Source organism: Sus scrofa, chromosome 2, assembly GCF_054392235.1.
Source record: "Sus scrofa isolate SSC_HxYL_T2T_F1_AM1 chromosome 2, Sscrofa_HxYL_maternal_Yorkshire_Landrace_v2.0, whole genome shotgun sequence".
Classification (NCBI taxonomy): domain Eukaryota; kingdom Metazoa; phylum Chordata; class Mammalia; order Artiodactyla; family Suidae; genus Sus; species Sus scrofa.
Genome location: NC_139384.1, coordinates 973,333 through 998,216, shown reverse-complemented (window position 1 = coordinate 998,216; position 24,884 = coordinate 973,333). Strand labels below are relative to the sequence as shown.

At 69.4% G+C, this 24,884-nt stretch overlaps 2 protein-coding genes across 20 annotated transcripts in view; one reads left to right on the top strand and one right to left on the bottom strand.

Annotated features, from left to right (window-relative positions):
- MOB2 (MOB kinase activator 2) overlaps positions 1–7,892 on the top strand; it is a 34,448-nt gene extending 26,556 nt beyond the window's left edge. For both annotated transcript variants that reach the window (XM_021082597.2, XM_021082596.2), the window contains exons 2-5: positions 1,535–1,695; positions 2,507–2,600; positions 6,693–6,817; positions 6,993–7,892. In XM_021082597.2, the coding sequence (XP_020938256.1) occupies positions 1,535–1,695; positions 2,507–2,600; positions 6,693–6,817; positions 6,993–7,300 (688 nt within the window). In that variant the 3' untranslated portion in view covers positions 7,301–7,892. The remainder of the gene's footprint in view (positions 1–1,534; positions 1,696–2,506; positions 2,601–6,692; positions 6,818–6,992) is intronic.
- Positions 7,893–13,186: 5,294 nt separating this feature from the next.
- BRSK2 (BR serine/threonine kinase 2) overlaps positions 13,187–24,884 on the bottom strand; it is a 57,538-nt gene continuing 45,840 nt past the window's right edge. For 3 of the 18 annotated variants that reach the window (XM_021082585.2, XM_021082586.2, XM_021082589.2), the window contains 7 exons: positions 24,127–24,334; positions 23,431–23,479; positions 20,257–20,380; positions 18,859–19,039; positions 18,703–18,780; positions 16,169–16,216; positions 13,187–15,211 (listed from right to left, as the gene is read on the bottom strand). In XM_021082585.2, coding sequence (XP_020938244.1) covers positions 14,988–15,211; positions 16,169–16,216; positions 18,703–18,780; positions 18,859–19,039; positions 20,257–20,380; positions 23,431–23,479; positions 24,127–24,334 — 912 coding nt within the window. In that variant the 3' untranslated portion in view covers positions 13,187–14,987. Of the gene's footprint in view, positions 15,212–16,168; positions 16,217–18,423; positions 18,519–18,702; positions 18,781–18,858; positions 19,040–20,256; positions 20,381–23,430; positions 23,480–24,126; positions 24,704–24,884 lie in introns of all 18 variants that reach the window. The other 15 variants (XM_021082587.2, XM_085009838.1, XM_021082590.2 and 12 more) reach the window with 11 other exon arrangements.

Genomic DNA, 24,884 nt, shown 5'->3' with positions numbered 1-24,884 from the left:
ACCTGCCGTGGGGACCCCTGAAATGCTCACTGTGCTGCGTGTGTGTGCGCACGTGCACGTGCGGTATCCACACCTGCCCCAGCCGCCCGGGCTGGCCCGGGATGTTGTGGCCCCTGCCCGGCCCTGGCCGCTCCCGGCGCTGCCCCCGAGGCCGAGAACACATTCCCTTTTAAGGCCAAGATCTGCTGTGAGAAGCTGCAGGGAAAACACTTCCCTGGCGCTCAGGGAGCATTTTTCCTTCCTGTTCCTCCTAAACAAACCACGAGCGACTTTTCAAAACAGAAGGAGAAAAAGGACAAGGTCAGGAGCTGCAGACCTCTCGTCCCCAGGCGACGCGCGCGCGCGGGCGTCCGCAGGGCTGCGGGGACAGGGACGCACAGCCGTCTCAGGACGGAGGGCGGCAGCGGCCAGTTCGCGCCCCGTGCGAGGCCCGCGGGGTGTTTTCGCCCAGGCGGCCGGGGCAGCAGCGGACACCAGGGGCCGTGGCGGGTCTGTCCCGCCGGCGCTATGGACCTCGTGCGCCCTGGGCCTGCGGGCCTGCCCGTGGTCACCCCCGTCCCGAGGAGGAGGGGCCTCGCAGACGAGCCGTCCTGGGGCGTTTCCGGCGCAGGCGGCCTTTCTGGGCAGTAGGGCTCACGGCGGTGGTGACTGGCTGCTTGTTTTCTGAACGTCGACGTCTTTCCCACCAAGAATTGCGTCGCTCAGGTGGAAGAAGCACGAGACTAACGCGTGCGGTTTAGGGGGTTTCCTTCGGTGCCTCGCCACCCCAGCCCCCCAGAACCCAGTCTTCAGCCCGCAGAGGTGGCAGGGTCCCTGCAGGGTGGGAGGAGGGGGGCCCGCCGGCCCCCGCCCCCGCCCTCGGGCCGCCCCGTTCACCCAGCTCAGGCTCCGGCCCGGGCCCCGGGGACTGGCATCAAAGCCCGCCTGGCCCGGCGTCCAGCCGCAGGCTCTGGGCCGCGGCACCGTGGCCGCACTCCGGCCGGGGGCAGCCGGGGGGCGTCTCGGGTTTAACTGCTGACGTCGTCGCGGTCTTCGAAGTCACGGAAAACGTTCATTCGTGTGCACGTGGCCACGGCGGGCCCGTTCCGTGTGACGTGACAGCGCCGCTTTCGTGGAAGAGACCTGTTTTCCTAAGAAAACCGTTAGTGAAAAGTGGCCGTTTCGTCCAGTCTTAGAACGTCTGCTCGCACCCACTGTTGCCCCTGCCCGGAGCCTGCACGCTGCCCTTAGGGGAGAGCAGGCAGGGCCGGTGGCACGGGCTGAGCCGGCAGCTCGCGAGGCCGCAGCCTGGGGCGGGTGTGCCCGGGCGTCGGGGGCCTGGTGGGTGGCGATCATCCCGTGTCCCCGGCCGGTCGTAGGGCGGGCGCCCGGCCCCAGGCGGGGGCCACAGTGGCTGCGAGGCCATGGGGTCACCCGTGGGGGCCGAGCCGGCTAGCGTGGGCCGGGTGCGCCCCGCCTGCCCCGGGCACAGGGGGGCAGCTTCCTCCCCGCGGCCCCCGGCCCCCCGCGACCCCGCGCTGCCTTCTCCCCGCAGGAAGTCTAAAGCCAAGCCCAACGGGAAGAAGCCCGCCGCCGAGGAGAAGAAGGTGTACCTGGAGCCGGAGTACACCAAGTCCAGGATCACCGACTTCGGCTTCAAGGAGCTGGTGGTGCTGCCCCGGGAGATCGACCTCAACGAGTGGCTGGCCAGCAACAGTGCGCGCGGGCGGCGGGCGGGCGGGCGGGCGGGCGGCCCCGGGAGGCGGGAAGCTGAGGCGCAGGGCGGCCGGCCGTGCAGGGCACGTGGGGTGCCGCACACGCGGGGTGTTCAGGGGGTCCCTGGGGGTGGGACCCAGTGCCCGGCGGAGCCTGTGGGAGGGGAGCCTGGCCGTGAGGCCTGCAGTGCCGGGGTCACAGGAAGGCCATGGCCCGTGGGCGGGGGGTGAACGCACACACACATGCTCAATGACGCGCGCGCACACACACACTCTCAGACACACTCATTGGCACACACGCACACACCCTCATTGGCACCCACGCTCATTGGCACACCCAGACACACTCATTGACACACACACACGTACACCCAGACACACACATTGGCGCACACAGATACACACATTGACACACACACACTTACAAACACGCACACTCATTGACACACACAGACACACACACAGACACAGACACACTCCCCCCTCCCCCTGGACAGGCACAGGGCTTGGGACTCACAGGATATGCCACACGGAAGGCAAGGAGCCAGCCCCTCTGAGCAGCAGTAGGCTCTGCCGCAGGGCTGGCACTGCCACCTGGATGCTGAGGCGGGGGTCCCTGGTCAGCTAGTGACCGCTGGCGGGGTGTGAGTTCCTGGGCCGGGGCCGGATGGTGCTGCCCAGCCCTCCCTCCTGGCGGGGACGCCACGTGGACAGCCTCGGCACTCTGCCCTGCTCGGCGCCACCCAGGGCCATGCTGTGCCGTCTGAGTCCATGACGTGGTTTTCATGCCTGGCCTCCCTCTTCCCTTCCAGCCACGACGTTTTTCCACCACGTCAACCTCCAGTATAGCACCATCTCAGAATTCTGCACAGGAGAGGCCTGCCAGACCATGGCTGTCTGCAACACGTGAGTGCCCCCGCGGCCCCGCCACTGCGCCCCGCCTTCTCAGAGCCCTCACCGTCCTGTGCACGGCCCCCAGCAGGGCCCGGCCTTCCTCTGCAGGCTGCCCCCAGGGCTCCCATCCCCAGGGTCTCCCTGGGGCCAGGCTGACAGGCTGCGCTCCTGGGGTCAGGGCCATTTCCGCAGGACACACCTGCTGGGTTTCCCGGGACGGCGGGGAGTGTGCAGCTGCAGGTGCTTCTCTGCCAGGGCTCCTTGTCCCCGCGTGGAGGCTCTTGCTCTGCCTGGAAGGGCCTTTGCCCGTGGCTGGTCTGTGGGGCGGCCCAGGGGTCTTTCACCAAGGCCTGGGGTGCTTCGCCCTCTCCTGGAAGCGTGGGCGCATTCGCTTCCTGCGTAAGCGGGCGTCCCTTTTCACCACGGCTCTCAAGGGCCATGTGTGTGGAGGGGCCGCCCCTGCACCAGCCTGAGCCGCAGCAGCAACAGGAGACACTGGCTGGCGGGGCGGGACCGCCGGATCCTCCGCCCGGGGCCCTGATGGCCACGGCTCAGGGCTGGGTCGCAGGGAGCACGTGCAGACAACAGCCCGTTCTCTGCTCCTTGCTTGCCCAGCGAGAGCCTCCAGGGTCGTGCCAGGTGTCACATGTGTCCCCAGCTGGCCACAGCCTGGCCTGGCCCAGGGTGTGGCAGTGTTGGGTGGGCAGTGCTGGGCTCAGGCCTGAGGTGAGCCGGGGGCGGGGGGACATCGTGTGGCCGAGTGGCCTCCGTAGAGCAGGTGTGGCCGCAGAAGCTGGCAGTGGCAAGGGCAGTGCTGTAGGGCCGGGTGGACGCCTCCCTGCCGCGCACCTGGGGGCTCCCCCGCAGCTCTGCTCCCGCGTGCCCTTCGAGTACCCGTGTGCTGGAGAGGGGGCTTCCTGAGAGAGCTCAGGGGTCAGAGTCCGCCAGACATGTCTAGACATGGGCTCTGCCAGATCGATCTTGGGGGGTCCTGAGACGTCTGCTGTGTATTCGCCTCATCCGTAACCTACTCTGTAGGGCTTTTTTAGATGTGTATGAATTGCCACGCATGTAAACGCCTTCCTAGGAACTGCTTGAGGTCAAGGAGTGGAAGCTCGGAGTTCCCTTTATGGCTCTGCAGAAACAAGCCCGACTAGGATCCATGAGGATGCGGGTTCAATCCCTGGCCTCGCTCAGGGGGTCAAGGATCCAGCATGGCTGTGAGCTGTGGTGTAGGTCACAGATGTGGCTTGGATCCGGCGTTGCTGTGGCTGTGGTGTAGGCTGGTAGCTGCAGCGCTGATTCGACCCCTCGTCTGGGAACCTCCATGTGCTGCGGGTGCGGCCCTAGGAAAAAAAAAAAGGCGTGACGGCAAAGTGGGCACGTTTCTCAGGTGAAGAGAGCGCGGGAGGGATAAGGACAGGCGGCAGGTCTGCTGCGGGGTTCAGACGGAGGGCGGGGCGTTGGAGGAGGCGCGGACTGCGCGGGGGCGGAGGTGCGCTGCGCCGCCCCTCTCGTTCGGGAGAGCAGGCACCCCTGGGCGCGGCTTCGTCCGTGCGGGTCAGGTCAGGCCCCGGCAGTTCTTGGAGATGGACGCACGCGGACCGAAGGCTGCGTGGACAGACAGGGTCCCCGGAGCAGCCACAGCGATTCCGAGAAAGAACAGCAATGTTGGGAGAGCCCGCAGCCCAGCGTCCAGTCCTCAAACTGGTCATCACGACGGCTGGGCTTGGTGAAGGAAGCGCCCCAGACGGGTGGGCGGAGGGGAGTCCAAAGGTGGAGCCACAGGCGCAGCCCCCGGACCCTGGACCAGGGTGTGCAAGACGCCGAGTGGCGGCAGGGCAGCCTTCTCAACTGACCTGTCGGAAAAACACCCAGTCGTCCCCCCCCCAACCCCCAGCACAAGAAAACAAGCCTTGACCTAAACCTCACGCCTTCTGCCAGGATTAACACGAAGTGGATTCTAAATCCAGGTGTAACACCTGCGACACTGAGAGAAAACGCAGGAGGAACTCCCGTGACCCCGCGTTAGGCGGGGGCGGGCTCTTGGCCCAACACGGGCACAGCCCCTGCTGAAGAGGAGCCAGTAAACGACTCGATCAAAACCTCGGCCTTTCGCTCCGAGAAAGACAAGAGCTCCTGCTGTGGCTCAGTGGGTTAAGAACCCGACCAGCATCCATGAGGTCGAGGGTTCGATCCCTGGCCTCGCTCAGTGGGTTAAGGATCCAGTGTTGCCATGAGCTGTGGTGTAGGTTGCAGACGCGGCTCGGATCCCTTGTGGCTGTGGCTCTGGCGTAGGCCGACGGCTGTAGCTCCAATTAAACCCCTAGCCTGGGCACCTCCATATGCCATGGGTGCGGCCCTCAAAGGCGACAAGAGAGAGAGGAAAGACAAACTGCAGACACAGGACATGTGGGAGAGGGGCTAGGACTGAAACGTGCCAAAGCTCTGAGACCTCGTCCGCTGGAGCCTCCGGCTGGGACGGGGCAGGGGACGTGGGCGGGTCACCGAAGAGGCCACCGGGCTCCCCACCCAGAGCAGGTGGGGCGGGGACTCAGACGCGGTTAGGACGCTGCTCTCACCCCAGCGCTGGGAGAGCCTGAGAGGGCGTGGGGGTTCTCCGAGAACGAGCACCCCTGCCGTGGCCCCGCTCCTGGGCATCCACCCTGGAGACAGGAGAACGTGCGATCCTGAGGACACGTCACTAGTGTGCTGGGGACCGCCCAGCACGCCCGGGGCCAGGGCGGAGGCTGCAGCTGGGAGGGCAGCACGTGCTGTGCCGGGGCCTCCACTTGGGCTGAAGTACTTAAGACTGCACGCAGGCGGGGCAGCCTCACCTTGCTGCAATTCAAAAGTAGAATGAAAACTCACAAGCGAAAGGCCTGACGTCATGGAGACGTCTCTGGGTTTCTACTGTGCTGGTTTTTTCTGACCCTGGCACCTGTGGCCACGTGCCTCCCTTATGGGCAGGGCTGGGGAATTGCTGGGGCGGGTGTCTGGCCCCTGCCTGGGCCCGGGATCCATTCATCTCCCACGAAGCGCGTGCTCAGGGGGCCTACCACGTCCGTGCCGTGTCTGGGCCAGAAGGAGGGCCACCCTGTGCTGGGGAGGGCACCGGGCCCTTGCTGGGTCTCTGCTTCCTAGGGGCCAGCAGGGAGCTCGGCAGGTGCTTGGGGCTTTTGTCTGAGCGGCTCCAGGCCTTGTGGGGCATGTGGGTGGGGCTCTGCATGCAGCCCAGCCTCGCTGTGGGGCCAGCAGTGCCCAGGGGCAGCCTGGGGGCAGAGTGGGCACTGCCGAGGTGGCATCGCAGGTGTAATCTGCCTTCTCCTGCATCTTTTTCTGTCGCCCTCTCACCTCCCACCTTCAAGTGGGTGGGCTGGGGCCTGGTGCCACCTGGCAGGCGGGGCCGTGTCCTCCTGCGCTAGGGTTGGCCTTTGCCTGGTGGCCTGCCCATTTGTGTAGGGCCGCTCTCCTTGTCTTGTGTCCTGCCTGGGGTACAAATGAGCTTAGGGTGCTGGTCCTGGTTCCTGCTAGAGGGAGGCAGACGGAAGCCCGTGTGACGGCCCTGCGTCGCCCGGCCTCAGAGGAGGTGCTCTGGTCACTCCCTCGCTCACTGACAGAGGGGCCTTCGGCTGGGAAGAGGCCCGAGGGCTGGGGAGTGGGCGGGGCGGGGTGGGGGCTGCCGAGCGCCCACCAGATGCTCGTGTTTGCTCTGCTGAAGGGTGGCTTGTTGTGTTTACCTGAACCTCGTGGCTCAGGCGCAGCGGGAAGAAAAGCCAGGGCCTCCGTGTCCCCAGACACTGGCCCACTCTGCCCTGAGGACCGCCCGCCCCCTGGGTGGGGCAGGTTCCTGCGTACAGGCCCCGCACCCCACCCGGGGAGGCTGGCTTCCAGTGGTGGCGGCGGCAGGGAGACTCCCGAGGGCGGTGGCCAGGCTGGCAGGGCACAGACGGCTCTCTGGGAGACATGGGGAAGCGGGTTTGTCCCCTTAGGAACACACCGTCCCTGCCTCCGAAAATAAGTGGCTGGCAGCTGCGGCTGTTGCTTGAGGAAGCCCGGGGCGGGGCGGCGGGGCGGCGGCGCTCACGGGCCCTGTCCCCACAGACAGTACTACTGGTACGACGAGCGGGGCAAGAAGGTGAAGTGCACGGCCCCCCAGTACGTGGACTTCGTCATGAGCTCCGTGCAGAAGCTGGTGACCGACGAGGACGTGTTCCCCACCAAATACGGTGCGTGGCCTGTCCCCCGAGCCCCGCGGGGGGCGGGGCCGCAGGGAGTCGCAGGGGGGCGGGGCCGGGTTCGGGGGCGGGGCCCGGGGCGGCGGGGGGCGGGGCCCGGGGCGGCGGGGGGGGGGGGGGGGGGCGGGCGCGCGGGGGCGCGGGCGCTGACGGGCCTGGCCCGCAGGCCGGGAGTTCCCCAGCTCCTTCGAGTCGCTGGTGAAGAAGATCTGCAAGTACCTGTTCCACGTGCTGGCGCACATCTACTCGTCCCACTTCAAGGAGACCCTGGCGCTCGAGCTGCACGGACACTTGAACACGCTCTACGTCCACTTCATCCTCTTCGCCCGGGAGTTCAACCTGCTCGACCCCAAAGAGACGGCCGTCATGGACGACCTCACCGAGGTGCTGTGCAGCGGCGGGGGCCGCGGCGGGGGCGGCGGGGACGCGGCCGGCGGGGCCGCGGGCGCACAGAACCACGTCAAGGAGAGGTGAGCCCCGCGCCGCGGGCACCAGCGCAGAGACGGTGGCGCGCGTCCGGGCGCGCGCGCACGGGCCGGGCCCTCGGACGGGGGGGTCCGAGGGCGCCCCCCCGGCCCGGCCGAGGAGTGGGCACAGAGCCGGGGCCCGCGCGGCCCTCCCGTCGGACGTCTGCGCGCCGCTGTCACCGAGAAGCTCGGACTCCGTGGGGTCGCTCGGCACACTCTTCCGGGACTGAGTTTCCTCCGTGGGCCGGTCTGTGCTGCGGCCCCGCGCGCTCCCGGGCGCTGCGACCGCGGGGCTGCCCCGCACAGGCCGCCGCTGCAGGCCTCGCTTCCACTTCGTTTCCTTTTGTTTATCGGGTGGGGCTGGTGTTCGAGATCCCGCCCCGGTTTCTCGCTCCTCTAGGGCCTCGGGTGGACCTTGGCTGTGGGCGGCTGAGCGGGCGGGCGGGCGCGCCAGCCCCGGCTGGGTCTGCCCTGCAGGGGTCCGGGCTGGCTGCTCAGGGCCCAGGTGCCTGGGCGGCCGGCCTGGGCCGAGCCTCGGCCGTGGGTACAAGGAGCACGTCGCTTCCCTGCTCGGGTGTAATAAAAAGAATTCTCTCAGGTCAGCGCCTCTGTGTGTCCTCAGCGTCTCAGTGACCCTTGGGGAGGCTGGCCTGGCCACACCCCGGTGGCCCGCAGCTGCTTTGCTCCCTCCCCCCACCCCTCCGCACGCCTGGGGCCTGGAGGCCTCACTGACCGATGCTGTGCTAGCCAACGGCAGGTGCCGCCGGTCCTGCCGGGTGTGGAACGCGTCCACAGAGGGCGGAAGGCTGCGGGCGGGGCTGTGCTTTGTGTCATGAGTCTCCGGGGGCCCTGGACCACTGTCCCTGAGTTGTGCCCTCTCCATGCAGGTGGCAGGGACCCTGGAGTTGGGGGCTGGAGTCGGCTGGGGGGCTTCCTGGCTTGCTGGTCACAGGGGCCCTCAGGGGTAGGCTTAGGGAGAGCTCGGGAGAGGGGCGTGTGCCTGCAGGGGGCTGGGCATCGCAGGGCTTAGAGCAGACAGCACCGCCTGGGGCAGAGAAGAGGGGACTCCTGCAGAGCCCTGGTCCCCGTCTCCCAGCTCCCTGGGGCTCATGCACCCTCCCACCGGCCTGTGCCCTGCCGGGTCCTCAATGGCCTGCCCTCCTGCCCCTCACCTGCCCGAGCACAGCTGTGGCCAGCAGATGCCCCTTCTCTGCTTTCCTGGCACATCACCAACCCCCCGGGGCTTAGCCAGAAGGATGGGCTCCTGGCTGACCTTTGGGAGGCCACAGCGCCTCCCGGGCACCCACCTCTCTGCCACGCCCTCCTCCCTTGCCTCCTGGCCTCCTGAACCTGTGGCCCTCAGGCCACACGGGCCTTCTCCAGGTGTGTCCCTGCCCTCCAGGTACCGAGCTCTTAAGCAGAGACCTCAGGAAGCCCATGGAAGTTGACCGTGGGCTGGTGCCAAGGCCCAGGGAGGACCCCTGGGGGGAGCAAACGGCAGGGCAGGGCAGAGCTGGGCAGAGCAGAGCAGAGCCGAGCCGGGCTGTTGGTGGGACAGCCCTTCCCTCACCTGCCCTTCAGGTGTGGTTCACTCACTTCCAGCTGTTGTGTCCTGATGGAGGTGGGGTCAGGGGCCAGGGTCGAGGGGTGCGGGCGCCTCAGCGGCTGGAAGTGGAGGGGAAGGGGCCTCTCTCTGCGGCCTCCGGAAAGAAGCCCGCCCTGCTGACCTCCTGACATCGTTCCGGCGAGACCCGCTTAGGACTTCTGGCTTAAAGGACTGTGGGGAAGGGCTCTCGTCTTGGCCTAATTAAGCCAGTAGGCGTGCGCCGACTTGGTACACGCGGCAGGAAGCGCGTGTGGGCTTTGGTTTCCGGAGCAGGTGCCCCTGTCGTGTCTGCAGATGTGGAACTGGCTTTGGGGTGTGGCAGCGGGAGAGGCTGGAAACATCGTGAAGTGTGACTGGGGGCCTGGACATTCTTCAGCCGGTCAGTGACGGAGGTGAGGCTGTTAACAGCGCAGCCGCTGCAGGCTCGGGGAGGAGGCCGGACCCACCTTGAAGAGTGTGGCATCGTCAGGAAGCATCTGCGGTAGAGACAGGAAGGTGGCAGTTCGCGGTGACGAACCGGCCCGGCATCCGTGAGGACGCGGGTTCCATGCCCGGCCTCGCTCCGCAGATGCGGTTCGGATCTGGTGTGGCTGTGGCGCAGGCCGGCGGCTGCAGCTCCGATGGGACCCCTAACCTGGGAACCTCCAGATGCCGCGGCTTCAGCCCTAAAAAGCAAAAAAAAAGAGAAAGAAACAGAAACGTCGCGGGCCCCCCCGTCGGCCGGGGCTCAGAGGCAGGAAGACTGCGTCACTGGAAATTGGAGGCAAGGACAGCTCAGCTGGATTCCGGCCTGCAGCTCTGCGGACGGACGGCAGGACGTGGGAGTTTAGCCGAGGAGCCCTCCAGCCAAAGGGCCGAAGCGCAGCCTGGCTGCTTCTCGCTGCTTCCAGTAAACGTCGCGCCGGGAGGGCGGGAGGGACGGGCGGAGGGAGCAGCTGATGCGAGAAGGCCTCGGCCGGGCCGGCCCGCGGAGGGCCTGACCTCACGGGGCTCGCTGTCAGGGCCGCGTCGAGGGGAGCCGGCCGGCCTTCTGCCGACGGCTCCGCAAGACGGGCGAGTCAGGGGGGCCGCGCCCACGGGTGCCTTTGAGCCGCTGCAGCCCAGGCCGGGGACAGAGGAAGGGTCTCCTCAGAAGGGCCTGGAGGAGCGTCGGGTCTCAGGGGAGATGCCCCGTGGGACCCCCACGGCTCTTGAGAGCTTTGTTCCATCAGGAACCCTGGCGGCCTGCGCAGAGGGGAGGCGGCGAAGGCGGTGGACTCGCGCCCTGTGGGCGGGGAAGCCAGGATGCAGCGCCGCCCAGGGACTGGCTGCCTTTCTTCAAACGGAAGGGATCCGACGGGGGGTGGGGGGGGTGCATCCCGAGGACCGAGCCCGGGGCCCCAGGCGCCAGCCCCGGCCGGGCCTCGTGGAGGCTGCCCTGCTGGGCCGTGACCTGGCCCGCCTCGTTCTGCCTCCTCCCCAGCCGGGTGGCAGCATCTGTAACTGGCAGCCAGCGCCCGCTCTGCCGGGTTTGGATGCAGGTAACTTCCGGTTGCAGCGGTCCAGGGCGGGAGGGCAGGCCTGTTGTGCTGTGGGATGGATCGAGTTCCAAGTCTCACTTTGACCTGAGTCAGATGACTTAGGCGAGACCTGGGGCTGGACTGGACGCTGCTGAGACGTTTGGAGGCCTCAGGAGGGGTGTGTTTTCCGTGTCAGGTGCTGTGACGCTTGCAGGGGCCGTCTGCCCACCGCAGCGTGCCGCCCCCCGAGGAGCCCGCCCCGGCGCCCGAAGCTGCCTGCCTGCTTCCTTCCGCAGCAGAGGGCACGCGGAGCTGCGGGTGGAATCAGGGCTGCTCAGCCGCTGAACCTGAGGCGGAGAGAGGGTCTGGGTCCAGAGTCAAGGGTCCTCACAGCCGCCAGAGAGGCACGAGGACTCAGCCTGGGGCTCCAGGCTCGGGGCGGGGGAGGGGCCGGGAGCCGAGGCCGAGAGCAAGGAAGGGCTCTTCCCCAGCGCCTGCAGCGGCGACGCAGCCCCGCCCGGGAAGGTAGCCAGTGAGACCCAGCTCCTCCCGAGACCGCGCACGTGTGTGCTTTTAAGCCGCTAGGTTTTTGGTAACTTGGAAGAGCAGCAGCAGGAAGCTCATCCTGTGCAGCGGGCCATGGGACTCGCATGGGGGCGTTTCTTGGGCCAGGGGCCTGACTCCAAGGAAGCGTGGGGCAGTCGCCAGTGCTCGGGCTGGTGTCTCCGTGGGCATCCCCGCCCTGACCTTCACGCCCGTCTCCCCTCCCTGTTGCCCGCCCCCCTCTGCTCCCTGCGGGCCTCCACCCGTGCGGGGTCTCACCGGGAGGCTCAGCCTGCTGTTGGCGCAGAGTGACAGCCCCGTGGGGCCTGAGCCCGAGGGAGGGCGGGCAGGCAAGGGGCAGGTCACCCCCGGGCGGGGTCCCTGCTGTTGCCGCACCCTGCCCAGGCCGGCCTGTCAGAGCACGAGGAGTCCCCAGTTCTGAGCCTGGGAGCGGTGGGCCCTTGGCCTCCACAGTCCGCCGGGAGCGTGTGGGCAGGCTCCTGGCAGAGCAGAGTGAGGACTGGGCTGCCGTCCCCTCCCACGTGCACGCCCCGCTCGAGCTCTGCCACCTGACGGCACTCGGAGCCACCTTGGGGACACAGGTCAGGCTGCCTCCCCGCCTTGTCCCTGGCCAGGTGGGTGGACGCACCACGGTCGCCTTGTTCACCGGTGACCCGGCCCCAGGCGGAGAACTGCGGGTGGCCCAGGAGCTCAGGCCTCAGGTGCTGATCCTTTGGGTTCAATGTCTAAGGCCCAGCAGTGGTGTGAGGGCCCTGGGCTAAGCGCCCAGGGCGGAGTGCGGCGGAGCGTCTGGCACGCAGCCGTCCCGGGGCGCTGGGCTGTAGCTCACGTTCGTGGATGGAACGGGGACAGTTGTTGCCCGGCTGCTCTCGGTGTCTGTCACTTCCAGCCAAGAGCGCGCGTGGTGTCGGAAGTGGGACGGCAGGCGAGGGGCCCTGCCCCCAGGGGCTGCGGTGGGCAGGCGGCAGGCTGGCGCTCTGCCGGGAAGACCGTGACCTCTCCTGCTGGGGCTCCAGCCACGGGCGACAGGCTGACACGTCACACCGCAGACGTCACGCGTGGGAGAAGAGAGGCCTGTGTACCAGCTGCTTCCTGCAAAGCGTGCAGGGGGCTCTGGGGGCTCAGCAGGGGCCCCACAGCCGGAAAATCACGTGCCCCTTGGCCGAAAGGCAGCAGCCAACTCCCCTCCTTCCACCTGCCTTTGAAGCTGAGGTCAGCGGGACACCGTGCAGCCCGGGGAGCACGCCAGGCCCAGTCCCAGGTGCCTTCTGGGCACTGGCCTCCCTCAGAGGCTCCAGGCAGACCCTCCTGCATCCTGGTTCCAGCAGAGCCCCGAGCTCATAGCTGAGCCCGGGACAAAGGCCCGCTCGGGGCACTCTCTTCCGGCTGGGCGCTCAGCAGGGAAGGAAGAGCGTGCCTTCTGGGTGGGCCCCCGGGGCGGATGGTGAGGCCTGGGAAGAGTTGGGCTCGCGGGGCTGGGGTGTGTGGAGACCAGGGCGGTGCAGGCATTCTGCGGCGGGCAGGCTGGCTCCTGCCACGGACAGCCCCCAGCCCCATGTCGCAGCACTGCCGTGGCGTAGATGGCTGGGTGCTGGGCAGCTGGGCCGCCCCTGACACCCTGCAGGTGGAGAAGCCGGGGGAGGCCTCCCAGGGCCTCGGGTGGGCCCCTCGTCCATCCTCAAGGCTGTGTGCGTGGACTCCCCGGAGCTGCCCTCGGGACATAGGGCTGGGTGGCCCGGGCTCTCAGGAGTGGACCTGTCCTTGGGCTGCAGCGGCAGAGGGGCAGCGGCCCGGTGCCTCCATTCCTGGCTGGCAGGCGTGGTGGGTCCAGCTGGGACCATAGTGCTCTGCCAGCCCGCTGTCTCCAGGGGCCGCCTGCCAGCCTCGGCCCGTCACCGCCGGGGCTGGGCCACCTGCCCCTCTGCCGCCTCCTCGGAAGGAAGGTTCATCCTCCAAGAAGCAGCTCAGGTGTGGCCTCAGGGCGAGGTCAGGGGGCAGCAGAGAGGCAGGGGCCAAGCTCCCCCGGCACCCCCGTCCCCAGCAGAGCGCCAAGTTGGCCTCTGCTCGCCGCCCGGCCCAGCCTGAGGTGCCCACTCGGGCGCCCTGCACAGGGGCCTGTCCTCTTCACTGGGCAGAAGCAGTGCTGGCCACCCCTCGGGGGGGCCACTCCCGGGTGGGCCCCCATCGGCGCCCTCTAGCCGGCCCGCACGGAGACTGGCGTTGGTGTCGTCACTGAAGGAATTTATTGTTTGGAACTAAAGTCGCTCACAGTTATTTGACAGGGGTACATGGGTGGGGGGCTTGTCCGTTTCCGTGACGTCTGTGTCCCGAGTACAAAAGAGGAGGCGCGCGCGAGATATTGCTTCCCGTCGTCTGGCCGGCTCTGCGCAGTCCCTCCGCCCGCACCGCGCGGCTCTGCTCTTGGTGTCACCTGTGTCATGTGCTGAAATCCAGCCTGGGGCGAGGGGCCCGTGGGCAGAGTGGCAAAAACCCATCCGCGACGACGGGAGAGGCGCTGGGGCGGGCAGGAGAGACGCCAGATGCAAAATGGGCTCGTCACAGCCAGGGCACGCTGCCACACCCGCCTCCTGCGCCCGCCGCGCCTGGGCCTGTGCTGGCCACCCCGGCGGACCGCGAGCACGCCGCAGAGGGCGCTGCTGCCCTTCTTCCTGTCCTCGGTGGGGTTTTGTTTTTGTTTCTGTTTTTTTTTAATTTTTTGTCATTTTAGTAAAAAAAAAAACCCGGCGGTGCCCCTGCCATGTTGGGGGGGGCCTCCCCCGCCCCCACGCAGACACAAAACCAAGGCGGCCCCAGCCCAGGCCTGGCGGAGGGGCCCCGGGGATGCCTGGCCCCCAGAGGACCGGAGTCCCTTCTCCACAGTAACGGGACAGAACCAGGGACAGAGCGAACCCCGCCGTTCTCTAAATATATATATATGTGTGTGTGTGTGTGTGTATAGAAAGAACCGAACTGCAACCTCACCCTGCCCCGCGGCTCCCCCAGCACCCTTCTCCAAAAACAACCAAGAAAAAAAGTTTATAAAAATATCTTGCAGGAATTCTTTAAAGTTTACAGTAGCTTGCCGGGCACTGCATCCACTGGCAGCCCCCGCACCCCGACGGCGCCATCCACCGGGCACCTGGGCCCAGACCCCACCCTGCCCAAGACGTACACACAGACAGACAGACAGACGGCAGGACGGCGCTGCTGCTGCCCCTTCCCTGAACAGAGAAGAAACTCAATAAGTTAAAACAGCAAATAAATAACACTGATCTGGGCCAGCCCCGGGGCGGGCGCTCCGGGGTCTCCAGGAAGGGGAGCCGTCTGCAGCCCGGGGCGCGGGGTCGGGGGGGCGGTGGGGGGGAGGCACAGGAGGGAGCTGCGGTGGGGGGGGGTGCGGAGGAGAGGCCGCGCGGTGGCCGGGCCCGACGGCTGCCTGGCCCCCTCGCTCGCCCTGGCCGGACCCGCCGAGGGCTCGGGTCACTGCGTGTCCAGTCAGGTGGGCCCGAGGCGGCTTCCCCTCGGGCCGGGGCCTCCTCCCCTTGGCCATGCGGAGCTGAGACCGGGCAGAGCTGCCGCGTGGGCAGGTGGGCAGCGGCGGCGGCGGCGGCGGTGGCGGGCGGGCAGGGCCCCGCCGCCCAGCAGGCAGCAGCAGCAGGAGGAGAGAGGGCGGGTCCACGGCAGCGGCCTTCGGTCAGCCGGTGTCCGGTGCAGAGCACAGAGGACGGCCTCGTGGAGGTGACATGTTAACTTTTCGGGATAATTCCTGGTATCAGAGCGGAAACAGTGGCGTTGTCAGAGACAGGCAGAGAGAGAGACAGCGAGAGAGAGAGAGAGAGAGCGCGCCCGGGGCGGGGCGCGGGGTGGGGGGGGCAGCCGCGGCCCGTGCCCGCTTTGCTCTCCTGCCCGGCTTCACAACAGTCTAGACGGGCAGATGGGCGCGGCCCCGGGTCCACAGGGGCGGGCGGGCGGCGAGGCGGCCCGGGGGCCACGGTCGGGGCCGCGCGGGGCAGGGGGCTATGTGTCTAAGGCTGCTCGCGGCGGGCGGCGGGCGGCCCCGTCCTGGCCGTATCCTTGCCCGCTGGGTACTCGGTGTCCCCTCCAGGGCCGGGGCCAGCGGCCGCGGAGTCCCCGAGTGGGCCGTGGGCACTCCGCTTGGCGGGCGTGCTGGGGGCCTGGGCCGCCTGCCCGTTCTTCTCGTCTGAAAAAAGTTGTTTAATTACGTCAAAGAAGCTACTCAATGGGCCGCCTGAGTGCACAGAAGAGGAGAGAAGAGGGGGGAGGGAGAGAGAGAACAGACCGATGAACGCGGGGCCTGCGGGCGGGGGCGGGGCCGCGGAGCAAGCGGGCGGCCGGGCGGCCGGGGCGGGCTCGAGGCCTCGGGGCTGCAGGGCCCTCCCCCCACGGCCAGGCCTCCCCCGAAGGCCCGCCCCCCCTCCCGCCCCCGCCGCCGCCGCCGCCGCCGCCGCCTCGGCCTCGCCGGCTGGGGGCAGAGGCGTAGGCCAGGGCCCAGCGGGACCGGGAGGCGGGGGCCGGCGCACCCGCCACACGTCCCCCAGGAGGCCTGGAGCCCGGCCCCTGGCCAGCCCAGGTGGCGCAGTGTGGACACAGGTCGCAGCAGACAGACGGATGGATGGAGGGGTGGACAGGCATGGAGCGGGGGTGTGGGAGGGCGTGGCCGGCAGCCTGAGCGCAGGAAGAAGGGGCAGAGACGCGCCCGCCCCGCCTGCGGCCCTGTGCTCGCTGTCCGGGGGCAGAGCACCAGCAGGGACACCTCAGCTCCAGCTCCGCCTCCTGAACCTGCGCCCCAACCCCATGCGCAGGGTCCCTTTTCCGCCAGGCGCGGCGAGAAGGGCGGCACGGGGGCCGCCCGGGGGCTCCCGGCCTCTCCGACAGACAGGGTGCCTGACGCCGCCAGGCTGGAGCCCGCACGTGGGACCCCGGCTGGCCTTGGGGACCCCTTCCTGCTCTGAGCCTTGGGGTCGCCCTGTGAGGAGCCTGCCCTGATCCTGGGGCCGCCCTGGAGGGTGAGTGACCCAGGCTGCTCTGACAGAGGCTGGGGGCCAGCGAGGCACGTGAGTCTGTCGAGCCCCTCGCGGACACCCCGGGGGGGCGGGGCAGCACCGGCCAGGAGCAGGCTGCAGGTGCGGGTGAGCAGTGGGGGTGACAGGCTGGGGGGCCCCCGGTGAGCGTGAGGGGTTCTTACCACATTTGGAAAGCCTCCCCGTCATCATTTCCATACAGTTAGTGGTGTCTGGAGCACAGAGAGAGGAGGGGGACACGTGTGAAAAAGGCTTCCGGCTCAGGCCTCAGGCTGAGTGCGGCAGCCTGGAGTGGGGTGGGCGGGGCTGAGGCCAGGGGTGGGTGGAGCCTGGAGTGGGGCGGGCGGGGCTGCGGCCAGGGGGGTGGGGCTCAGACGAGGGTGGACGGGGCTGCGGCTCGGAGTGGGGGGGTGGGGCTGTGGCCAGGGGTGGGTGGAGCTTGGAGTGGGGTGGGCGTGGCTGTGGTCAGGGGTGGGGCTCGGAGGAGGGGGGCCTGTAGTGGGGTGGGGGGGTGTGTGGCCAGGGGTGGGTGGAGCCTGGAGTGGGGTGGGCGGGGCTGCGGCCAGGGGGTGGGGCTCGGACTGGGGTGGGTGGGGCTGTGGTCAGGGGTGGGTGGAGCTTGGAGTGGGGTGGGCGGGGCTGTGGTCAGGAGTGGGGCTCGGAGGGTGGGGCCTGGAGTGGGGTGGGGCTCGGCAGAGGGTGTGGGGGACCCACTCCTGGACGCGAGCAGAGCCCTGCCCACTGTAAGCCTGCCTGGCTCTCCGTCCCCTCTACCTCTGAGCCCAGGACACAGGTTTTGGAGCTGAGAGGCCCTCTGGCTGTGGTCGCCTCTGGCCACCTCCACGTCCTCACCCTGGCACTCCTGATCTGGCTGCACGGCTCCCATGAGCCCCTCAACTCAGGGTGGCACCCCTACCCTGACCCTCTCCCACCCTCGGCTGGTCTTGGGCGTGTTGGGGGTGGGGAGGGCTGCAGGCCCCGGTGGGGGCGGCTCCCTCGTGGCCCTCACTTCCTGGGAGACGGGTCCTCTCAGCCTCTCCCGCCTGGGCTGGGCCCGGGGCCCTGTGGGAGTGGCCCTAAGGCCTCCCAGATCCCGGCCCTCTCCTGCAGCGGCTCTGGGACTGAGCTTGCTGGACAACAGTGTCCAGTGTGGGAAGGGGCGGGGGGTGTCAGGGAAGGCTGACCCCTCGGGAAGGCCTGGGGACACGGCCTCGGGTTGGGCTGGCCTCCCAGCCTGGTCCCCCAGGTCCAGGGCCCCCTGAAGGAAGGCAGGGGGGATGGGTACGACCCAGAAATGGGCACCCAGCTGTCTCCAGGGACATGGGTTTGGGCACAGGGCTAAAAGGGCATCAGAGCCGGGTGCACCCTGCTTACTGCTGTGCCCGGGGCCTAGCGCGGGGGACATTCGCTGCCAGAAGGATGCCTTCCAGGGTGGGACTCTGCCTGGCCAGGAGCAGAGAAGGACCAGGGCTATGGCGCAGGCACGGCTGTCCTCTGGCAGCACAGCAGGCCCTTGGCCGGCCTCCCTGAACAAGCTCTGCTGTTCCCCAGCCTCGGCTTCGCTCTGCGCGCCCTGTGCTGCTCACCCCGCCCGCCCGCCCGGCTCCCAGGCCCCGACAGCAGGCCCACAGCGTGCGGCTGGGGCCAGGGTGTCAGGGGCCCTCCAGGCCCATCCCGGCCACAGGGAGATGAGACACACGCTGGAGTGGGGGCAGGTGGCACACAGACGATGGAATGAGAATGGCGGGCAGAGGTGGGCGGCTGGGGCCAGTCTGGCCTCTGGGACCCCACGTGGAAGACAGAAGGCGGCCACAGGGGGCTCTGAGAGGTGGGGCTTGGGCTGGACACCGTGTTCCCGGACCCCAAGCCCTAACACTGGCCTTGTGGTGAGCTGGCCCCCGCCACCGTGGGAACACGTGCCGCTCGCCCTTGCTCACGCACAGCTCATGCACACGCCCCGGGGGCCCGCTGCAGCCCACTCCCCCTTTCACCGGGCGTGCAGGCCCTCAGGCTTCTAGGCCCCGGGCAGCCCTGTGCCCTGTGTGTCCCCTTGAGCTCGCTGGGGAGCCCCTGCTTGGACCGGGCCCCTCTGTCCTGCCCGTCACGGGGAGGGTGGGTGGCGGGCAGCGCCTCGTGTGTCATCAAACGCGGCCACCAGGCCCATGGTCCTGGGAGGTGCCGTGGCGGGGGGACCCCGAGGGCGGCGGGCTCCCAGTCAGGACCTGGGTCACAGCTGTCCGCAGACCTACTCTTGCTGGCCTGGGGCAGCGGGTGCTGGGCCCACGGCCTGCCCAGGGCCGGGAGATGGCCGCTGGGCCTGAGAGTGGGCACAGGTGCCCTTCTCGGGGCCAGCCTGGCTCTCGCAGAGGACCTGCCCGCAGCCCCCTCCCTGCCCCAGCGGCGGGGCCGGACACCTTACCTGCCAGTGTCAGAGGCTACTCTCGTAGCTGGTGGCCACCTTCTGGCCCTTAAGCCCAGCACCCCAGCTTAGTCCTGGAGCTGGCGGGGGGGGTTCTACAGTGGACAAGAGGCGCCTTTCAGTGTGGGGTGCTGGGCCTACCACCCTGGTGTGCAGAGGCGGCCGGGACGGCCCTGCTCCCTGGGGGCCCGCACGCAGCTGGGCAGGAAGGTGGGCGCGTGGCGGGGCCGCACCCGCTCGCCGGCCCTCAGGGCGGCCCGAGCCGAGCCCCCGCCTCACCTGACGAGTGCTGGTCGTGTGTGCTCAGCAGCTGGGCCTGGATGGTCTCCACCACCCTCTTGAAGCGGCGGCTCGGGCCTGGGGAGACGCGGGGGCGGGGGCTCAGGCCGGGCAGGGCCGCCGGAGCCCGCGCCCTGGGCCGGGGCCGCAGCTCACCTGACAGCAGCGTGAAGGTGACCGAGTAGACGCCGTTCTCCTTCTGCGCCGCCCCGCCCTCCGTGTAGGTGATGTCCACCTGGAACCTGACCGGCTTCTGGAACACGGCGGGGCCCCCCGTCGCCTTGTACTCGGCCCGGAAGCTCGTCTGGGAGATGACGCTGTGGCTGAGGCTGGGGATCTGCGGGCGGGCGGGCGGCGGCGGAGGCCTGAGTGCGGGGAGCCCGGCCCCAGCCAGCGCCCCCCGCCCAGAGAACCCGGGGGAGGGAGCCCCCGCCAGAGCCTCGCCCCAGGGTCTCCACCGGGACCGCGAGGCGGGAGCCAGGAAGCAGGGCTGCGGGGGCTGGAGGGCGCGGGAGCGAGCAGGAGGGCTGGGCGTCCCGGAGACCTGGCATCCCACTGAGCAAGTGCCCCCCCCGGCCCCCCCGCACTGCAGACGACAGCGCCCCCTGCTCTGCTGGTTCTGGGGTCGGCCGCTCAGCCCAGGGGCCCACGTGCCTGCGTGTGTGTGTGTGTGTGTGTGTGCACGCATGTGTTTTCCCAGCGAGGGGATCAGAACAAAGCCGGGAGGTGCCCTCCCTCCGGGTGGCGCTCGGGAGAGCACCTCGCTGGCCTTCTGGGTGGAAAGGCCGGCCTGTGGCAGGAGGCTGAAGAGGACACCCCTGGGGATGGGCCTGGGGGCCTCGGGGGAGGCCCAGACCCAGGGCCCTGGGGAGGGCAGGCTGCATGGGGACTCGGGGCCACTCGGCAGGGCCAGGGTGCCCACAGGCGGCACAAGGCCACGGCCCCCTGCCTGGTGCTCAGCTCTCCTGGTTTCTCAAGGCCTCGGGGAGGAGCGCCAAGCTGTCCCCAAGGCCCTAAGGGAAACTGGGCTGCAGCCAGGGTGGCAGGCGTGGCGGAGCGCCTGGAGGGGCTGGTTCCAGAGGGACCGGGGCAGGCCCCGCCCACTGTAAGGGTCAGCACATGGCCGGGAGGCCGAGGAGCCAAACGGGACTCGGGACTCGGGAAGCAAACCGCCAGGGTGTCCTGCGCCACGTGCCCAAAGGTCCCAGTGAAGACAAATGGACCCCACCCCCCACCCGGCCTGAGCATCGCCCACCCTCCCAGAGCCGCCAGCGGGAGGCGGGGGGCAGCAGTGGGGGGCAGAGGAGGGCAGGCGGCCTCCGGCACCTCCACCAGGCCCGGCGTTCCCTCCTCAGAGAGCGCAGCCCGCCGCCCGTGCCGCACCCCTGCCCTCCCGCCTCCGCCCTGCCCCCGCGCCCCCGCCCAGCCCAGGCCCCCGCCCAGGCCCGCACACTGCGCGGCTGCCAGCTCCCCGTCGCCCTGCCTGGCCCACGCCAGCGCTGCCCAGGAGGTGGCGCCCCGCCCCGCCAGGCGGGGTCCTGGGGCCGGGCTCACCGACAGGAAGGCGTGGACGACGTCGGCCTTGATGGAGCTCAGCGGCTTGTCCTTGATGACCACGAAGATCTGCTCCTCCTTCTCCAGGCTGATGAAGTTCCCGAACCAGGACTTCTTGGCCAGCCTGGGGGCGGGGCGGGGCCGGTGAGGCCGGGGCTCAGGGCGGGCTCCCACAGGTAGAGCCCCAGGACGGGCTCGCCCGCACCCCAGGCTGGGCGCCAGCGTGCTGCCCCAACTTGGCCCCCACCCGGACCCTGGCTCAGCAGCCCTACGGCCGCTCCACAGCCTGAGCCTCAGAGCCACCCCTCCACCTGCTGGGCCCGGGCAGCACCCCCTAGAACCACCCACCCCAGGGAGGAAGGGGGGGCGGGGGCGGGGTGGCCTCCCATCTGCTCCTCCGTTTAGGCCACCACGTCTGGGGGCAGTTGGCTATAAGCGGCTGTCCCGCGGCTTCCGGGAAAAAAGCGCCCCCGCCTTGGGGCCGCGTGGGGAGGAGTGTGGCGGGTGGGGCCAGAGCAGCCACGGATCCCGCACGGGTGCGTGTGCACCGGGGACGGGACGGCCGCCGCAGAGGACGGGGCTGAGGCCCAGGGGCCACCTGCCCCTCCCCCCTGGCAGGCCACCCCAGGCCCAGTCACCCTGGAACACCGAGGTCGCGTTGAACCCCGGGGGCCCAGCCGCCGTGGACCCAAGGCCCCCTGTACTCCAGCCTCCCGTCCCGTCCCCCTGCCCTGCGTCTAGGGCCACCCTCTCCGGCGTGGGGCCGCCCCCACGGCGCACACCAGTGTGCGGTGAACCTGCCGGCCCCCCAGCCCGCCACCTCCCGGGACTCGCCCCGACCGGAGGCCTGTGGGGACAGTGCCGGCGCCAGGCCTGAGCTTAATCTACAAGAGGCCGCCCTGCCTCGGCGCGCGGGCCTCCACCGTGTTTCAAAGAAGCGGACCGACGTGCTGGAGGTGGACGGACCGGCACGGAGGCCGTGGGCCAAGAGGCCTGCATCCTGCCAGCGGCTCAGGATCGCGGCGGGGACCTGGCCACAGTCCAGCCTGGAGACGACCGTCCGCGGCCAACACCCCGGCAGGGCCCGGTGCGGCCGCGTGCAGGGGCCTTCCGCTCGGAGGCCGGGTGGTGGGCGCGTGCAGGGGACCTCGGACTCTCACACCCGGGTGGCTCCCGTGTGGACGCGGCAGGCTCCGCGGTCCCGGGCACCCACTCGGGCAGCACGAGCCACGGGGTCTCCCGCACAGTGGCGCCCGCCGGCAGTTCTGAGGCTCGGCTGCCAGCTTCCCTTTGCCCAGTGTCCAGGGTGGGCTCTCCAGCCTGGCAGTGCTGCAGGGTCGCAGCTAGAGTGGCCTCTGCGTGTGGCCCGGAGCCCTGACCAAGGAGCCGTGTCCATTCCGACCCCTCACGGCTGCTTGGCCGCCTCCCCTCCTTCCCCACGTCCTGCAGCCCCTGGGCCTTGGGTGTGTTCAGAATGCTGGGGTGCAGGCTGTTCCCCCGCCCACCCCAGCACCGCCCAGGGGCCTGAGGCCCAGCAGCTGGTCTGGGAGGCGGCTCTGGAGCCAACAGGCGGGGTCTCCTGCCCCCGACCCCTCGATGACGAGACAGAGTAACGGGACTCAGGGACACTGGCAGCTTGGCAGTGGCCTAAAAGCAGCCTGGGAGGCGGGCGGCGCGCTGGGCCTCCCTGGGCCTGTGTTCGAGTGCTGCGTGTTGCTTCCTGAGAACGGCTCTGAGACAATGGGGGCCAGCAGACCGAGAGCTAAGCCTTCACCCTCCCACGACGTGGCCGGCCTCGACCGCTCGGCTCGTGGCGGGGCTCTGGTGAGCGCAAAGGCCTTGCAGGCAGAGCACTCAAGACCGGACGAGAGACCGCCCGCGTCCCCGCCCGCAGAGCCCAGTCTCAGGTGCGCCAGCTCCGGAATGCTGTGCCATGTGTCCACACGTGACGCATGCGCACGGACGCACGTGGAGGCGCAGACACTCTGCAGAGGGGGTGTCTGGGCGGGCACGCCCATCCTCGGCAGGAGCAGGTGCACCCTCCCCGCCGCCCCCCCAGCTCCAGCCCATCAGCCAAACCCAATGGGTGGCAGGCGCCAGCCAGGACCCTTGGGAGGGGCCGAGGCCTCCAAAGGCCTCGGGGACCAGAAGGAGAGGCTGCAGGCCACCTGCACTGCAGGGGCAGGCTGCTCGCGGCGGTTTCCAGACTTTTCTGGGAAAGGAAGGATCGTTACAGGTACGGCTGTGAGCTTTTGGTGACAGCAGGAAAATGACCCTAAGAGCAGGACCACAGAAGTCCTGGAGCCCCACCCCTCGGGCTGGCTGCCCACGCGAGCCACCTGGTGGGGGTTCTGCGTCCACAGGCCCCACGAGGGGGCTCGACGTGGTACCAACAGCTTCTGCGAGGCTGGCTGCTGGCCCGAGTGCCTCCCAGAAGGCTGTTTATGAGGCCCCGGCGGCCCTGCCCTGCGTCCACCCCGCATCTCATGTCCGCAAGAGGAGAGTGCACGGGCAGGGCCTCTCTGGGGTCTTGGCTCATGTCCAGACGCCTGGGCGGGGCCGCAGTGCCACCTCGAGGCCCCGCCTTCTCCGCCAGCAAGACGGTGAGCCGAGGGCTCCGCCCGTCCTGGCCTTGGCCGAGGCCCCCTCCCTGGACGCGTGCTCCTGCCAGCTGCTGGACAACTGCATATTCCTCCTCCTCCCAGGCCTCCTCCATGAGGCCCTCCGGTGTCCGGCCGCACTCCGGCCTCACTGTCCTGGGAAGTGCCCGGCCACACAGCCCAGTGCCCCTTCCTGGCAGAGGCGCCCCCTGCAGGCACCACGTGCCCAGCCGCCTTCCCTCGTGTGGAGGCCAGGGCTCTCGGCAGGATGGACGGTCCCTCCGAGGCTTGGCTGTGCTGTTCCCGCCGCCCCCCAGCCCAGGCTGTGGCTTCCGAGCAAAACCCGGCAGAGCGGCTCCCCCACTGCCCGGGCCCTGCCCCCACCTGGCGCTGAAGGTGGAGGAGACGCAGAGCCACCGGTGCTGAGGGGCCCGGGGACAGGGGATGGCCACAAGCAGGAGGACCCGCAGGGGCTGGGGTGCTCGGCCGGCGAGCCCTCAGCGGGCCCCCTGCTGGTGTCCGGGCACCAGGATGGAGGTGACATTCGCCCTCCACCTCGGGCAGGGCCACTTACTCTGGGGAGGACTCCGGGGTCAGGTTGGACATCTCCTCAGGCGTTGGAACTGCACACAGGAAGGACAAGGGGACGACATGGTGACCACTCCACCCTGCCCCCCCAGGGCCCCCTCACCGACGACGGCCCAGAAGCCCAGGTCCACCCCTGCTTTTGGCCGCAGCACGGCCACGGGAGCCCGGGCCCCAGGGAGCTGTCCGGCCTCCTGGTGCTGAAACCAGGCCTGGCCTCCAACCAGCCTGGCCGTCCCGGGACACGGCCCCCGCCGCCCACATCCCGCCTGTGGACCCCACTCTGCAGCAGTGGGCCCTGGGGCAGGGGCTACCCACGGGCCCCAGGCACCCGGCATGCAGGTGGGTGCCTGGGGTCCGTGCCCACCTCTGCCCCAGGTCCACGCCCATCCTGACCATCCACACCCACCTGCCCCCGCCCCCCCCACCCCCCCCGCGGCTACAGGGAGCAACAGAGCCGGCGGGGTCTCAGGAGCACGCCCAGCAGGCTGGCGTCTGCAGCACGGGTCCTCGACACAAAGCGGGCAGCGTGGACACGGGGACACTGGAGGCACTGCCCCCCAGAGCTTTTGGTAGGATGAACCCCCAAGGGTGAAGGGCCAGCTCCTCCAAAGCTGGCCCCTGCCTGCGCCACGGGCCCGGCTACCCGTGCTCCCCCGTGGCCCCCAGAGCCCTCCACCCTCACCTTGCAGTTTCCGGCGGTGGAAGCGAGGTGACCCCAGGAAGCTGTTCTTGATGGAGTTGAGCCGCGTCCTCCAGGGCACCCCTCCCACGCTGGGGCTGGACGGTGGTGTGGGGTTGGGCGTGCCAGCCGGGCTCTCCTTAGGCGTGTGCACGGGCGTCCCCTTGGGGGTAGGGAGGGGACTGCCCCTCGGAGAGGGGTGAGGGGTCACCTGTATGGTGGGGACAGATTTGGTGTTTGGTTCAGTCCCGGTGGGTGGGAGCCGGGCAGGGGCCGGCAGGGCCGGTGAGCCTGGGGACAGTGCCAGCTGGGGGCTGAGGCTCCCGGGGACAGGGGGCCTGGCCTGGGTGCCAGCGGGGAATGGGTTGGACTTGGTGCCCTGCAGCGGCTTGTCGGTCAGCTTGGCCTTGCTCGGCAAGGTCTGAGTCTTGGGGTTGGGCCGCGGGGCGGCCTGTGGAGGGAGGCCGTGTCCGGGCCGGGAGGCGCTCCGGTAAGCTTCGGGCTCGGCAGAGGTGGCCGGGGGACAGGCCAGGGAGGGGAGCTCAGGGGGCAGGGGAGGCAGGACAAACTTTCTAACAGGCTACAGGGCAGCGCCCGGGGCAGGATGGGGAGAGCAAGGGGACCCCACGAGCCAGGCGGCCGCAGTCCACGCCCCACCCGCCCACATGCACACACAGCAGCAGGAGGACCCCAGGAGGACCAGCGGGGGCAGGCGGGCGCGGGGTGGGAGCGTTTGCCACGAAAGGAAACAACACACGAGA